The sequence below is a fragment of the Poecilia formosa genome, unplaced genomic scaffold (assembly GCF_000485575.1).
Source record: "Poecilia formosa unplaced genomic scaffold, Poecilia_formosa-5.1.2 Scaffold509, whole genome shotgun sequence".
NCBI classification, from domain to species: Eukaryota; Metazoa; Chordata; class Actinopteri; order Cyprinodontiformes; family Poeciliidae; genus Poecilia; species Poecilia formosa.
The window spans coordinates 16,427-32,909 of record NW_006800448.1 but is presented as its reverse complement, the minus strand read 5'-3'; the positions used below and the strand labels follow the sequence as shown (position 1 = coordinate 32,909).

The 16,483-nt window shown below is 35.6% G+C and overlaps 3 protein-coding genes across 3 annotated transcripts in view; 2 read left to right on the top strand and 1 right to left on the bottom strand.

Annotated features, from left to right (window-relative positions):
* Positions 1-268: 268 nt before the first annotated feature.
* On the bottom strand, positions 269-5,794 carry LOC103156917 (bcl-2-like protein 13). The gene is made up of 2 exons (XM_007579132.2): positions 5,635-5,794; positions 269-1,495 (listed from the first exon to the last, which is right to left on the bottom strand). The coding sequence occupies exon 2, from the start codon at positions 1,346-1,348 to the stop codon at positions 698-700; it is 651 nt and encodes a 216-aa protein (XP_007579194.1). The 5' UTR covers positions 1,349-1,495; positions 5,635-5,794; the 3' UTR covers positions 269-697.
* The window catches only part of LOC103156938 (adenosine deaminase CECR1-A-like), a gene marked incomplete at its 3' end in the record, with an annotated part of 23,269 nt that continues 8,224 nt past the window's right edge, over positions 1,439-16,483 (top strand). The window contains exon 1 of the mRNA XM_016664756.1: positions 1,439-1,518. The remainder of the gene's footprint in view (positions 1,519-16,483) is intronic.
* On the top strand, positions 7,333-14,421 carry atp6v1e1b (ATPase H+ transporting V1 subunit E1b). The gene is made up of 10 exons (XM_007579133.2): positions 7,333-7,444; positions 7,569-7,630; positions 9,246-9,311; positions 10,564-10,673; positions 10,883-10,949; positions 11,033-11,122; positions 12,277-12,345; positions 12,743-12,837; positions 12,935-13,022; positions 13,793-14,421. Exons 2-10 carry the CDS (start codon positions 7,598-7,600, stop codon positions 13,853-13,855), a joined length of 681 nt encoding a protein of 226 aa, XP_007579195.1. The 5' UTR covers positions 7,333-7,444; positions 7,569-7,597; the 3' UTR covers positions 13,856-14,421.

Genomic DNA, 16,483 nt, shown 5'->3' with positions numbered 1-16,483 from the left:
ACGATAGTATGAAGTATTTATAAATTAGAAATACTTCCTTGCAATATTTGTGGTTATGTTATGACGTTAAATGTGACTTTTAATTACTCGCCAAATCAATCACGGACTGTAACTTGAGTTCAAGTAAGGACGAGGCATCAGTGGAGTAAAAGTATGAAACAGTGCCCCCTCAAGGTGGGAGTTAGCATCACTTAAACCCAAATTTTTGACCATTTTTTGCTAAACAATTTGCAATAAATTCACAATTATACATTAGCAGGGATTTTTTTTATTTAGCGTAAATTTCCACAGCTGTGGAATCATGAAAAACTAGAGGGACAGATTGATGTAACTTGATGGTGCATAAAAAGCCAGATTTGGCCCCCGAGTTTGACACATGCTCTAGAAACAGAAAAAAACCATGAACAGAGATGTTGCAAGATGTATGACATTTAGAGAAATGTGCTGGTTGTCTTCATTTTTATCTATATGCTGCTCTCTGGTGCTGATGGATGCTTTTCCAAACATGATCAACCTGATTTCAGTTTCCTTTGTCAGTTTTTTCATAGATTAAAGAGAAAAAAGGCTTCTGTGAGCCGAGGTAGCTTTACATTCTTCTACAAAATCTAATTTAACTGCAGAATTCAGAAAGGAAATGTAAATAATTCAGCAGGAATACATCTGAGAACTGAAAAGACACAGGTCAAAATGCGTTTTTCTACTTTTTGCAGTAGACTACAGCTCCATAAGCCACCACTCCTACGACGGCCACTAGCGCAGCGCCTCCAAACAGAAGCTCGGAGGAGCTCAGAGATTTGGTCTTAGGTGCAGCGGCTGCTTTAACTGAATGTTCTCCATCATCCTGAAGGGGAATCTGTGAGAATTTAGCTTCTGGACTCTCTTCTGTTTGAAGCTCTGGAGCCTTCGGCGACAGGATGGATGGAGGGTGGAGGCCCAGCGTGGAATATTGCTCCTCCACTTCGGAGGCTGTGGTTGAAGGGACCGGTGTGGTTGTCGTGGAGGGGGGATCCAGTTTGAGAATGGGCAGCAGAGGCAGCGCCATCGGGGGAACAACGTGCCTGAACTCTGCATGAGGCTCCTCCGCAGACACCAGCAGCTCCTTCGCCTCCGGAGTTTGGAGGTCCGGCTCCGCCAGCTCCCTCTCCACACTGAGCATGCTCAGAATGCTTGCCTGCAGCTCCTCGTCCTCGTCCCTCCATCTCCTCCCCTCGGTCTCCTCCAGCATCTCCGCCTCCTCCCGCTCCAGGTGCACCATGTCGGAGTTGGAGGAGTGGTTCTCGTCTCCGGCTAAAACGGGCCCGTCGTTGCTGTCGAGGCTCTTGCTGTCCTCAGGGTCCATGTCGCCCATCGTGGACCAGGACTCTGCCAGCAGACTCTCACTGTGCCAGGGTCCAGAGGTCTCTGCCGGGGTCAGAGGCAGAGAGGCCGGACTGCTGCCTCCATCCCCCCTGTTGGGCTCGACTGGGACCTTTCCCTCCAGAATGAAGGCTGGTTGCTGCAGACAAGCACAGATCAGAGGTGAGACGATTACTTTCAAAAGCATTCAAACTGGGGACGGAAACAATTAATCCACTTAATTGACAATTAATGGCTGATTAGGTAAAAGTTAGTTCAATTCGATTAACTTAGACTTTAGACTTTCTTTCAGTGTTGTAATTTGGCCGCCGTCCAGCAGAGGGCGCCACTGGTCATCCTTAGCAATTGATACAAAATTAAATATGGCGGCCAAACCAAAACAGAAAAGATGAACGGTCCAAACAGAGTCTGGTGTGGTATGTAAAATGCACTTTATGCAGTTTTGTTTAGCAAGATAAACACTCGACAAACTCCTTAAGTTGTTTTAAAATAGAAATACTCGACAATGTCCTTAATTTATCACATTAGCAACGCTCATTCAGAAACTGCATGACGTCGCTGCGTCAACTTCTCATTCAAAAATTACTGACGTGCTAAGAAGGCGAGGAAAATATTCTGGAATATAATCAAGAAAAAATGTAACACGATGGTAAATTAAAAAAAACAACAACATGCCAATAAGCTAGGTTTATTTTGAAGACTGTTGTGAGTTATTGAACTTTTTTGAGCGAGGTTTTAACGTTCATTAAAAAATAACCAGAGACGGTACTTATTTAAACGTCTATTTTTTAAATATTACATAAATTCGTCCACCATATTATGAAAAACGTATCTCTTTATGTTATTTAAAGACATACAAGAAAAAATTTCTGTTTTAAGAAAATGGCTTCTTATTAGTTAATTGTTAGTTGGTCGATAAAACCAGTCAACTTTTTAACTAATTAATCAATAACTTGCATCCCTAATTCAAACCCGATTAAACTTGGTTCAGATCCAAGCATATTCTTGTGTTAGAATGGCCTAGTCCAAGGGTCTGCAACCTTTACAACCAAAAGACTTCTGTTAGAGCCACAAATGCCACTTTTTTTAGCCAAAAGACAACCAATAATTTTAGATATATGTCTTTTGTAAAAAAAAAAAAAAAAAAAAGTGTCATTTTTAAGGAACCATCATTTTACTTCTGTTTTTAGGATTTCAAAAAAATAAAAATAAAAAAATAAACGTATAATGTTGCAAAGAGCATGGACTATTTTTTTCTGTTGGATGAAAAATGATGTAAGAAAAATAAAAAATCACAGATTCCAACCTTATGACAAGAAAATAGATCTTAAGACAAATGGATCTTTTTAGTGTTATTCTTTTAGTGTGGAAATTAAACACAAGTAAAAAAAAAAAAAACTAGAAAAAAACTACTAAAAATCCATTTATTATTATATCTGTGTGTATAATTTTTAACCAAACGTAAGAGCCATTAAAGTCCAAAGAGCCACTTGTTGCTCCGGAGCTGCATGTTGCAGACTTATGGCCTATTCAAAGTAGAGACCTGGACCTAAATGAAAATCTGTCACAACACTTAAAAAATTATACTTCCAGTATAACTGGGCTTGTGTAAAAGTGATAAATACCCATCATGCACAGCACAGATTTCAGATTTTTAATGATGGAAAAACTTTCTTCACAGTTACTTTTCGGTTGTTGTTTTTTTGCTATAAATCGAAGTTTGTGGTTTTAATGTGACAAAGCGTGAATATTCTTTTGTAAACATTGTGTGTTTTTATAAAGGCGCCAAAGTTATCCAGTTTTTCCAGACAAAGTTAATCGCATGCGATTGTTGTCTGCGTTCTCGTTGACATCAGCCTCTGGAAAAAATTGCTCGCTTGCTCCTCTGTGTTGCTATCTTTAGCCTTGCATATCTTACTATGTTTAGGTGCCATATACATGTCTGTCTGTCAATCAAAAATGGAAGCGCTGCAGCTTGGGAAATAGTGATATAACGCCAATTCAACAGATTTAAAGTACTGACTTAGCTTTCACATGTAGTCTGAAAACGTAGCTTTTTATTCGTGGGTATAAAATCAAACATGTCGTCTTTTCATGAATTCTTTTGAGACGTTCCTTTAGGTCACACCTTGACCTTCTTGTGTCACCACTTTGATTACGGTAACTCGTCCCCTTCATGCCAGTCCCAGAATAGATATTTGTAACGCTCTCTGGTCACTCTATAATATTGTATCATATTCACTGCTAGTCTTCAGAGCCCTGTCTGGTTTTAATTTCACTTTTCTAAAACATCACATTGAATTAAACTGAAGTGGCATAACCCCAGACAGACTAAATAAAACTGATACTTAGTTCAGTTGAAGCTGAATTGAATTAAGGATTGAGCTTTGATACAGTTTGTTTCAGTTTAATTTACGTCTTAATATGTAGGTGCCGTGTACGTTGACTCAGTTCATACTGAACTGAATCAATCTGATTCAGTTCAAACTTCATCCTAAATTAAAATAAATTCAGTTCAAGCTGAATTGATTTAAATGAAAATAAATCAATTCAGCTCAGTTAAACTGAGCTGAATTGAACTTTAGTTGAAGATAATTGAGTTGAACTCAGGCACATTTAATTAGGCTTCAGTTTTATTTAGCTACAATAGGATTCAGTCCAACTCAATTCATATTGAGCTAAAACAAATTAATTCAAACTGCAGTTTGACTGCATTTAAACTGAACTGTTCAGTAAGTTAAAAATGTAATTTAGTTTGAATCCATTTGTTTGAACAGACATTTATTTGAATTAAATGAATTTAATCAAATGTATGTAGAATTAAAGTAAAATTGGTTGAAATTAAAACAAAACTGAATTGAGTACAAGTAACATTCAAGGTTAAATAAAAAATGATGAATTACAGCTGAATTCAGTTGGAATAAAGTTTGAACTGAATGGGATCTGAAACTTTTTGAATATATACATCTGTTGTCTCGATTTTTTTTATTTTCTTTATTAACTCATATTTACATGTTTGAAATAAATAATCAGAATTTTAATTAAATGTCTGTTTTAATTCAGTTTGACGTTTTAATGCACTATATTTATGCAAATGGGCTAAAATGAAGTAAATCAAATTTACATGAGCTAATCAGAACTGATTAGCTCATGTTCATGATTAGTTCAGCTCACAGAAGCTGAACTAAACTTAATTGACTGGACTTCAGACAACAATTAGATTAAAATATTTATGATTCTTGTAAATTTAAAAAAAAAAATTGTTTGCCAAGTTACCCATTTCTACAAAACAGTTTGGTGCTAAAATATTTAATTTTTACTTTCAAAGCTGGTCTGTTTCCCACCTTGTGTATTTGTATAAAAATGTGAAATAAATACTGACATACTGAAATAACCTCTAACATGCTGATATATACCCTAAATTTCCATAAAATGTCCAAAATTTAAAATATATAAAAATCCTCTGTACTAATTGTCCAATATTTCATTGTCTAAATATTTTGTTTTTCATAAATATTTATTTTAATATGTAGCAGTGATGTGGACTTGTTGCTCTTTCTAAACAACAACAATACGATTTAAAGTCTCAAATTTAAAATGATGAAGGTTTTTGAAGTAAATGTCCAAAAGGAATATTTTTGCTGCCATTTCTTTGAGCACATACAATATTTCATTCTTATTGTCTCAAAGGGAAACAATTTTCTGTCCTCCAACAGCGTTTTTATTAAGCTTTCTGAGACTTTAATACATTAATTAGTGAGACCTTGAAGATCAAAGAGCATATGTGTTTTATTTAATTCAAGAAAGTTTATTGTGCCTTTACTTGTAATTATGACTTTAAGCAGGAAATTTAACTGTAAGGGTTTTCAGTCCTGCAGGTCTGTGCAGACTGTAGCAGCAACTGGCCTGATCTAAACAGCAAAGTTAGTCAGAAAACAAGCCTCGTCCACGTCGACCAGCTCAGAAACGGACCTTTATTTACTGTCCCACATGGGAATGTGGTTTCCAACTGGTCCTTTACATCAACAGCAGATTACGAGGGGTTAAATAATGAGATTTAGGCCGAGCTTTCCATGCTAACATGCAGCCAACACAGGTTGGAGAAGGTCAGCTTTCAATGTCAAGAGAAAAAAAATTTCCTTTTTGCTTCACGTTTTTGTTGAACCTTGGCTGCAAACATGATAATCCTCCAAAACAAACGTCAGCTTAACTCTGGACAGAATAAGTCATCAATATTTAATGCAACTCAAACAGGATTTATAAGAAAAGCAGGAGTACCTCTGTCCTCTGTGGAAGAGTTGCTAGATGAGGAGCAGGTCAGATTGTGACGTGCATTCAGAGACAAAGCCACAGGTCAGCAGATCGGCAGAAATGCATTCTGGTGCTGGGAAGGGAATAACAAGGTGGACAAGCTGTCCACAAGTGTCTCTCCCTCTCTCTCACCCACCCACCTCACAAATCCATGACATAACAGTTGGCAGCAGAGGAGTCAATCGTGACTTTGCTGATCATCCCAACTGAGAAAGTTTGGACAGTAATCAGTGAAAATGTAGTTTAAAAAAAGACTCTTAAAGTTTAATCCAAGTTTAACCTTTGTGTTTTGTGGCCTGTAAAGAGGTCAGCGGATCTCTGTGCTTCACTCAGGTAAACAGTCTCTGGAGTTTTACGCTTTCTGTCCAAACAGATTAGAGAGCACAGCAGGTGCTGGTGACACTGTGACATGAGCGGAAAATGCATGTCAGACACAGAGAAGAGCTATTTCTAAAGCTAAAGTTTCCAGCTTCTAGCTCCCCCTGCTGGCAGCAGGGGGAAAAAACAAAACCTCAGGAGTGCCATGATGATTTTGTCTTGCAGATTTTTAGTTTTATCATTTTCTAAGACAACCTTCTCTGTTTCTCTTCTTCTGTAAAACAATCTGTCTTCGGACAGATTCACCACATTTAATCATATCTTTACATCCTAAGTTTATATCCGTCCTTTGTTTTTATAACTCTTTGCTGTGAACTTCCTCTTTGTTTGCAACTTCCTCTGTTTATGCTCAATGAAGTAACTGTGCACGAAATAATACAAAGCCTGGGAATGTGTAGGTGAAATAATTACTGCAGTTTAATTTGGATATTTTCCAAATATCAAGCAAGTTCAAATAAAACAAATGAAATAAAACTTCAATCTGGAATGACTTGGAGATAAATTCACTGAGTTCAGCTTCTCACACCTGTATCTATAGTCACCTCCCTGTTAAAAATTAAACAATTTTTTTGTTTGATTACATCTTAATCAATTCAAAACTGATTAATTATTCAGTAAAATATAGTGGTTATCTTCAAGGTCATATGTAAACCTTTGCTTAATAACACAATCTTATAAAATACTGCTGTTACTCAGGTATTAAAATGCTAAATAAATAATCTTTTATGCATAGTAAAATTATGGGCTTAATTTGTTTAAAGTTTTTTTTTTTTTTTTACAGAAAATGTATAAATCTACAGGTTTTAACCCACAAATAATTGTTACATGCAAGATAATATTATATTCATTTTTATGATAGCAAAATAGGAGTGATTTGAAGCTACAAAACATAAACTGTGAAACCTTGTAATTATTTATTTACATGGAGCACATGCATAGAATAATGGCGTTAAATCATTTTAAATGGTTTGTTCAAAAATCTAGAGAGATCTTTTTTATTCAAATGATCTTTGTGCTACATCCTTTCAGTCATAATTTTAACTTTCAAAATCCCTATTATGAATCCAATATTTATGTCATTGTCACCTATAAATCTCACTCTCATCAAGATCACTTTAAAAGTGAAAATATTTTTTTCTTTCATATGCATTACTTTTGTACTTAATTATTAGTACTTTGACTATTTTATTTTATTTTATTTTATTTTATTTTATTTTATTTCCGCCTGTCCGTTCCTCTCCGGTCCGGCAGGGGGCGGTAATGCGCCTCTGAGCCAGTTGCTCCTTCTGGTCAGAACCAACCGTCAGGTGACTCCTGCTAGTCAGCTGATCTGCTGTGGACATCTTTTGGAGTCACGACTGCGGAGATTAATTCAAACCGTCTCCTCTGTCATTCTCGGGTATATTTACACATTTTAAACCCCTCTTCTTTTAATTAAAATATTGTTATTGTTAGTAGCAGCTGCGTGTCGTCGTTTGTGTCGTTTTAAAACCGTGTTTGTGTTTGTTTTTCCCCTCCTGAAGGCCTCGGTGTACCTTAAACAGCCGTGACCATGGCGCTCAGCGATGCCGACGTTCAGAAGCAGGTAACAAAGTGTTCAAACACGCAGCTTTACTCCATAAAGCATTATATTGTAGGATTATCTTTTATGCTGCTAATTTAAAAGCTACAGTAGGTAAAACCGTATTTTTATGACCTGTAATCCGTCTGGAAGAAGGATGACATTGGCAGGTTAAACCTTCTGTACTGCGTTTTTGGGGGCTCTAATAGGGCTGTTACTGGTAAGAAAACCAGTTTATGTTTGCTGTGATTTAAAGCTGAGGCCGTACAGAAGTTATTGCGGTCATATTTCCAAACGATCACATGATGAACAACACGCCAAGGCCTGATGAGGAACTTGGAGTGACTGAGGTGGAAAATAATATGAAGAAGCTCCAATAACTAGCAACAGAAGAGATCTGAGCATTAAACATGGCTGCAATATCCCTCCCTCTCCCTCTGTAAATGTCTAAATCATTCATCTGGTTAAAAGAAACCACATGTTATAGTGAAATATTCTTGAACACTAGCACTTGAAACTTTCTGAATGTCTGTCAGGGTTTTTCACTGGTCTTAAAATTTGTTTTTATTCATTTTATTCCCAATTCTTTACCATGGTAGTCTGTTATGCAGATTCAGTCAGTTTTATTCATATCGGAGGCAAATTTTAGTGCATAAATTTACTTCTTAAACCAACTGTTAAGAATAAAAAGAAACTTTATAAGAAAACTGACAGTGTTTGCAAAATTATTCCTACACTTTACAGCAGATTTAACATGTTAATTACTAAAATTAGTAAATGAATCCCAATATTAACCCTTTAGCCAAACGTGCAAACATTTTTTAGTGTTGCAGCAGTAGCCCAAACTAAAATGGAAATGATTAAATTCAAACATTTTATTGTGTTAGAATGGCTCAGTCAAAGTACAGACCAAAATTCAAATTACATTCTGTTGCAAGACTTCCACCCAATCAGAGCTCAAGCTATTTTTTAAAGGATAGTCGAGAATGAAAGTCTTCACATTTTGCAAAGCTGGTGGAGACGCATGTAGGTGTAACTTCTGCTAAACAGGTTTTGCAGACGATAACCCCGGGCTCTGGAGTTGCAGTTCTTTGAATACTTGACAAAGCTAAAATTATTTCAGAGGACTATACATATTCAGAAAGTTTGCTGCAGCTGAGTTGTATTTGAAAGTAATAGTAACTAAAAAAAAAAAAAAGTCTTAGAAAATAGACTTAGACTTTTCTGCTTTGACCTGCAACCAAATGATCTAAAACATTTCTTACTGATGTGGCAAATATCATCAGAGATGTTACTTTACAAATAAATGGAGAAATAATGTTGAAAGTCAGAGAGAGTATATCTACCAACAGAACTGATGCATGTCATTTTGTTTTATTCCAATTATCCACATTACACATTAGTTACACATTAAAAATGAAGGGAAAGAAATCTGTTCTGCACAAAATTATGGATTTGTTCAAATAACCTTGCATTTGGACATGATTACAAATATCGTAAATATGCTTCAGATTAGCAGGAATGTTTTTGTAAACAAATTATGTTGTGAGTCTAAGTTTTTGGCTAAATAAATGGTGATATATATTCTGTTGTGGAAAGTGACTTTTTTTCACTTCTCTGTGTTTTTTCCCCCCCACAGATTAAACATATGATGGCCTTCATAGAGCAGGAGGCCAATGAGAAGGCAGAGGAAATTGATGCAAAGGTATAAACACACAGTCATTATCACACACTGATAATTTCGTTAATATTATTGTTGCTTCAAATAAATATTTCTCATTCTGTGCTCAGATAATATTCTGAATCAGAGTTATTAGGTCTGAGATGTCACATGGTGCCTTCAGGGTATTTTTTATTGTGAAATCAGGAAATCCATCTGCTTTGCTTCTGTTGGTCTGTAAATCAGACAGGAAATGATTGAAAACACATCTGCTCTTTGCTTAAGGCTTCTTTTTTTTTGCATGAGCTTTACTTTCAGTAAATAATTTGTTGAACTAATGTCTATTAAGCAAAATTGGTTATTTACTAAAGCTGCTAATAATGGTATAAAAACAGCTGGAACCCAGAGAGAGAAAATATGAGGATTGTCACGTTTCATTGCATTTAGTCCTTCAATGGGTGAAACTCACCACTAGGGCCACTAGGGGGTGCTAAAAGATGCAAATTGGAGCATCAGAAACGCCATAACATTTGCATTTTTTTAAGCCTTAAGTTGATATTTATATTCTTTGCATATAATTTTTGGTTTAAATGATTATTTGAATAGAAGTAACCTAAATAGCTGTGAGGTGGAGTGGATCCAGACAATAATTTTAGGTGTAGAAAACACCCTCACCTTCAAGTTTTAACTTTTCTTTTTTTGAGAAAACAGAATAACTAAAATACATTTGTGAGTTCTTTTATCTTTCTCACAAAATGATAATATGCTAGTTTTATTCATCATTATTGTTTTTATTATTACTACTGATAGTGTAGTCATTAAATATGTTTTACGAAAAATATTCTGTATTTTAACTTATTTAAAAATTTCCTCATAATTTTTAAGTTGTTGATGGAGCTAGGACTGGCTTATGTAGTCATTATTCACCAATTATTAAAAATTAAAAACAAGTTTACAAAATTAAACCCAAAGAAATCATAACATTCCTCAGTTTTCTGTGTCGTCTGGAAATGTGTCATGCAAATCTGAATAAGGATGGAAAAAGAGAATGGAAAATAGAAAAATGCTTTTATTTTCAGACTTTGTTAGGTATGTACTTTAATTAAATGTTTCCATTGTATTCGTGTGTTCATGAATTAATACACAACATAAATTCAGGTTTGTCTTTAATATTTGGACTGAAAAAGGAAAGGAAAGGATCTCTACACCACAAACTGATCTCTTAAGAAATAAACCTTTCAGTACATGAGCTGAAGTGTTTTAAATCCAGCCAGAATAACCCAGTGTGTCCCTGCAGGCAGAGGAGGAGTTCAACATTGAGAAGGGCCGTCTGGTCCAAACCCAGCGGTTGAAGATCATGGAGTACTACGAGAAGAAAGAGAAGCAGATTGAGCAGCAGAAGAAGATGTAAGTCATGGCGGGACACCACATCCTTTTATTTCTCACTTCAGGAACAAAGAAGCAGCTGTGTGCGCAGCAGTGTTTCTATAATTGTGTCCCAGCTCTTCACCCTGTGGTTCCCTCTAACCAGCCCGCCTCCTTACCGTCTGCATGGATAAATATAGATCCATTTAGCAATCTAAGCAGCTCCAATGTGTCTGTTATTTGTCCAACAGTCAAATGTCAAACCTGATGAACCAGGCTCGACTGAAGGTGCTGAAGGCCCGCGACGATATGATCTCAGTAAGCCTTGTCACACGCACAGCAGTGAGACACGCAGGTTGAGTGGAAATGACAACAAATATGATCCATGTTTGTCCTGTCAGGATATGCTGAATGAAGCTCGCCAGCGGCTTGCTAACATCGCTAAAGATCCAGCTCGGTACCCAGCTCTGTTGGACGGTTTGATTCTGCAGGTTTGTTCACGTTTTATACCTGATTTTTAATATTTACCATAGGAAATACATCACATTTAATCCAATAGATTAAAATAATCCAATAGATTCTATTGGTTTCATAAAGAAGACACAGTGATCTGCTGGGTATTAGCCTATGTATTAGATTAACTGGGAACTTCCTTGAAATTGCCAACAAACAACTTAATTGTATTATTCTGTACAGCGATCATATGGTGCCTTATCTTTTGTGGTGTACAGTTTTTCTCAGATTGGCTCTGCAGTTATCTATGTTTAAAGTTTTCCCATTTAGATCATGTGAGTCTAATTAGCTTGTGGTGTTCTAGGTTAGAAACAATTAGCCACAGCATCTCTTTCTAAAAAAAAGACCTATTGTTTCAGTGAACAACCTGTAGGTTTCTCTATAGAAATCACTTCACTCAGCTAGATCAGTTTTAGATTGGTGTGTTAGTTTTGCTCCTAACTGTTACATAAAACTTAACTAAATTAAATTAGTCAGGTTATAGAGTTCAGAGTAAGGTTGTGTAATATGGATGTATAAATGCATCGCTGTACTTAGTGATAATGATAAAAAGGATAAATAAAAGAAAATTAATACGTTTTTTAAATGCAAAATTAAAATTTTTCAAGTTTTTTACTCCAAATGGTTTTAAAAACAGCCAAAGCACTTAAAAAAAAACACCCAGCTGTTTTGTGGCAATAAATTAATGTTTTTTGGTGTCTGAAAAAGTGAGATGGTTCCAAAATCTCCAAAATGTAACGTCATAAATCAGCAGGCACTGTCCCTCACCTAGCAACCCCATGCCTAGGCTGTTACCTAGCAACCTCAGCAGAGTTCTGCTCGTCACCTAGCAACCTAAGCTGAGTTGCAGCTCATTTATTAATACACTCGTGGACAAAATAGTAAAAAGAAAATTTCTGATAACACTGTCAATTTTGTTTTTTATTTAAGATCATTAATTTAAATTTATGGGACAACGATAAATCAAAATTCTTACCATGGTAAGAAACTTTTTACGATAAATGATAAATTCCCACCACAAGTTCAGAGGATTTTAGACGTTCCTCTGACTTCAGTTCTAGACTTAAGCAAATCTGACCTAAAATATGAAGACATTAAAGCATGTATTTCTTTTTATAATCTCTCATATCAGGGTTTCTATCAGCTGCTGGAGCCCAAAGTGACGATCCGCTGTCGTAAACAGGACGTTCAGTTGGTACAGGTGAGAAAATGGTGTCAAGGTCTTAAGGTTTGCACTGTAAAAACAAAATCTTTCCAAGTATTTTTTGTCTATTTTCTAATGCAAATATCTTTAAATAAGACAAAACTTACTTACAAGTAACTTTTCAGCAGGATACAAGAGCTTCTTTTAAGTTCCACTGGCAGATTATTTCACTTATAACATAGTAAAAATGTTGTTATATTCTAATGGAAGTAGCACTTTTTTATCAGTATTAACGAATTTACGCCTGCATTTTGCTGAAAAGTTGCTTTATTTTTTTTGCCTAATTTCAAATGAGATATTTACACTAGACACTATAAGGAGAAATACTTTACAAGATTTTATGTTTTTTCTAAAATATGCAAACCTCTAAATGAAGAACTTGTGTGTTTTTAAGGCGTCCATCCAGAAGAACATCTCCATCTATAAAGCAGCTGTGAAGAACAACCTGGAGGTCCGGATTGACCAGGACAACTTCCTCTCTCCAGATGTGTAAGCTGAAACATGGATCAGATTATTCTCCTGCAGAATAATCTGCAGGAGAAGATTATTCTCCTGCAGATGTTTCAATCTGTCCTGGTTTCTGCAGCTCTGGAGGTGTTGAGATCTATAACGGCGACGGGAAAATCAAAGTTTCCAACACCCTGGAGAGCAGACTGGACCTAATGGCTCAGCAGGTAAAAAATATACACAACTCGTATGTTTACATCTGTTTTTCCCCTCTAGATTTTTGTTGTTCTGTATATTGTTGGTTTCTATAAAGCCATTAGATACTTATGTTGTAAAATGTCTTTTTCTTGTGTGGTAGTGGAGTTTTTATTGCTTTGTTTTGGTTGTGTGTTGATCAAATAATACCAATAATTTGTTTTGGCTTGACAACTTTTCATACACTTGTTGATTTTTGATTGTAGAATTTAAGGAGATAAATTAAGTGTTTGGTTTTTGAAGGTTTAATTTTTTAAAAATCTTGTTTTTGTTTTTTTCGCCAATGCACTCCTTGGATTTCCATAGTTTAAAGCCGCCATCTTGTTTGACAGGGATGATTTACAGCTTCTAATTTATTTGGCCTTTGAATTCCTTTGAACCTTTGTTCTCATTAAAACAGGTTTTAATGAGAACCTTTGTTCTCATTAAAACAATTCTTTTCTCATAATTTTAAGACATTTTTTCTGTTAAAATTGTCTCTTTACTAGAGTACAAGCACAATTTTACCAGAAGATATTTTGACTATATTCTCTTCTCACACAAGGGATGATTGAGATAAAAGCCGCTTAAAACCATATTTTCAGTCATTTTTATCAATTTTTTAGAAAACAATAATTGAGAAACAAAACTGATTAAAATTGGACCTGGTTTGAAGAAATGTGAATGCTCAAGCAGCTCTAGTAGACTGATATCCAGTCATCTTTGTTTTGCTGATGATTTTATGATTTCTAAAACTTTGCAGATGATGCCTGAGATCCGAGTGGCTCTCTTCGGCGCCAACCCGAACCGCAAGTTTTTGGACTGAGATCCTTCGTTGTGCTCGAGACAAAAAGCTCCTTTTTATTTTCTACATGTCATATGGGAGATATCATTCCTTTGTCTGTGAAGCCAAATTGCTGATGCACAAAAGACGTGTTGTTGTTTGTGTGGTGTATTGCTGTTTATCTCCTGACGGGGGCGCTCTGCTAACTGCAGGGATGGCTAGCTCTCGGTGGTCTGAGTTTACGGATTGAATGTTTTATCAGGTTGTCCTCTAATTGGATCAGTCTTCATGACAAAAACAGCTTCTGTGTCGCAGTTTCTGCTCGTTTTCTAAACCTGTCAGCACATTAAAAGGCTGCATGGGGCTTTGTGTGGCTAATGGGTGTCTGCTCCAACCAATCACAGACAAATAAATGGTATCCTAGAAACAAAAACACCATCCATGACCTTACTGAGTTAATTTATTGATGTTACACCAAGTGTACGTTCTTCTCTGTCTGAGAAGTGACCGATATCATTCCAGAAGCTGCACTGTTTGTATATGAGGTTTCCAGATTAAATTATGTTTGTGTGCTCATTATTTTTTTTTTTTTTGTTTGTGATCGTGTCCAACTGAAAATGTTAAACTGAGTAAATGTAAAAACAACATAAAGATATCTAAACGATCGGTGCTTCCTGTGTGCTCCTCTTTTTGACTCATCCTGCCCATTCATGCCTCCTTCATTAGTTTATCACATGGCATTGGTCAGACAAAAATGCTCCAATTATCCGGCCGCTCCGAGGATTTTGCTGACATGCTCGGCCGCTGCAGTTTGTCTCCGCGAAAACAAGCCGAGCGTTTTGGTCGGGCGGATCTGAGCTGTAAGTAGCTGCTTTTTTCCTTCAAGAGCTTTAAAATAAAACTAGAGATGTTTCTAATTTGTAATCTGAGATTTTAGACATGTTTTATTCTTGGTAAACTGTTAAATTTATGTTTTCAGAACTTGATTTTACTAGGCGATTATGTGGTCTCCTTATTCTTTAGTATCCCCTTTTAGGTTCCACCAATCTTGTTTACTAATCTTCCTGGGATCCAATCTGTTCTGTAACTGTAATTTTAAATTATCTTTTTTAGTTTTTTTATCTCTACATACCAAATCAAGTTTCTTTTTATTTTTCTGACATTTTTAATTTTAAAATGAGAGATCTTTTTAATTACTTATTTGTAATTGTACTTTATTGTTTTTGAGATTTTGAATACTATGCTAAACTTAATATTTTTTATTTAATATATTTGACACATTTTTGTCAAAGGCAAACAATTGTAAATAAACAGCTGTAACATCAAATATACATATGTTAATGTACTAACAGGTAGTTCATAAAAGTGAGTTTTAAGTATTTTTTTTAATTATTAATTTATATATAAATATTTAAATTCATTTTTCACCCTTTAATTGTTTTTAAATCGCACTATTTTTCAAATATTTTATAAATTATTTCTGAATAAAAAAACATTTTTACTCATGTTTTATTACATTTATCAGATTGTCTGTTCAAAGGCTGTTGCAAGGACTGACGCAATTAATCGTGATTAATTGCTTATTGAAATGAGCATTAACTAGTTTAGTAATCTATTAATCATAAATTGAAATATGCACTAAAACATGCCATTTGTTAGAAAAAACAAAATTGTGCAAAAAATATAGATACATTTTTCATCTTAGACAAAAAAACCTTCTTTGTAATTGTTTTATCCAGAATCCATCATAGTTTTAACTTCACCTTGTTCAAATTCTGTGAAAATATTTAAGAAAAATCTCCTATTATGCACTTTTTGCTGGATTGGTTAATTTAAAAAAATTGTAAATAAGTCCTGCACTGTACTGATGTACCAAGGTTTTTGAATGGGCTTCCTAACCAGGCGCTCCAAAGCGTCCGGTGTTATGCCCAGGTGTTATTCTTTAAATGTATTTAAAGAATAACTTCAGCGAATAATTGTGTGAGATCCCAGCGTGGAGCAAGTAACTCCAATCAGACCAATCAGATTTGCTGCGGCACATCAATATAAAATAAATACAGAGTTGAATGGCTTCAATAATTACCCAATTCATATTATTATTTCTTCACTCTTACTTATATTTTATTTTTGATTCCACAGTCATATTTTGTTTTTCTAACTCATGTTTCAGAAATGGAACCAATCGTGTAAATATTTTTATCTGAAAAATGTTATTTTTTGAATGTGAGGTAAAACATTCATTCGTCATTCACTTTAACCCTTATCCCCCTGTGAGTATCCCCCCGAACAGGTGCCCTCACAGAGGGTAACGTTTCGGACGAAACATTACTCCGAATCGTTCGCCAGTTGAACATCGGGGGCGACAGGGTTAACGCCCCTGAGCAGGTCGCCAGCCCTGTCAGAGGGGGAACATATAGACAGACAACCATGCATGCACATTCACACCTAAGGAGAATTTAGAGGGACCCCAATTAACCTGACAGTCATGTTTTTGGACTGTGGGTGGAAACCCACGCATGCACAGGGAGAACATGCAAATACTTTTAAGTCTTATAATAATTACGTCATGAGGGAACACGTGACGCAGTTCGGACACTGACGTGTTTGACCCATTCCATTCTGTTCTATGTGACAACACCGCCCTCTGGTGGTCTTGTTTTATTCCTGCTA

Coding starts and splice junctions, on each gene's coding strand:
- LOC103156917 (XM_007579132.2), bottom strand. CDS start 1,348: ATGGGCGACATGGACCCTGAGGACAGCAAGAGCCTCGACAGCAACGAC.
- atp6v1e1b (XM_007579133.2), top strand. CDS start 7,598: ATGGCGCTCAGCGATGCCGACGTTCAGAAGCAG. Junction 11,123..12,276: donor TGGACGGTTTGATTCTGCAG/GTTTGTTCACGT, acceptor CTCTCATATCAG/GGTTTCTATCAGCTGCTGGA. Junction 13,023..13,792: donor TGGACCTAATGGCTCAGCAG/GTAAAAAATATA, acceptor AAAACTTTGCAG/ATGATGCCTGAGATCCGAGT.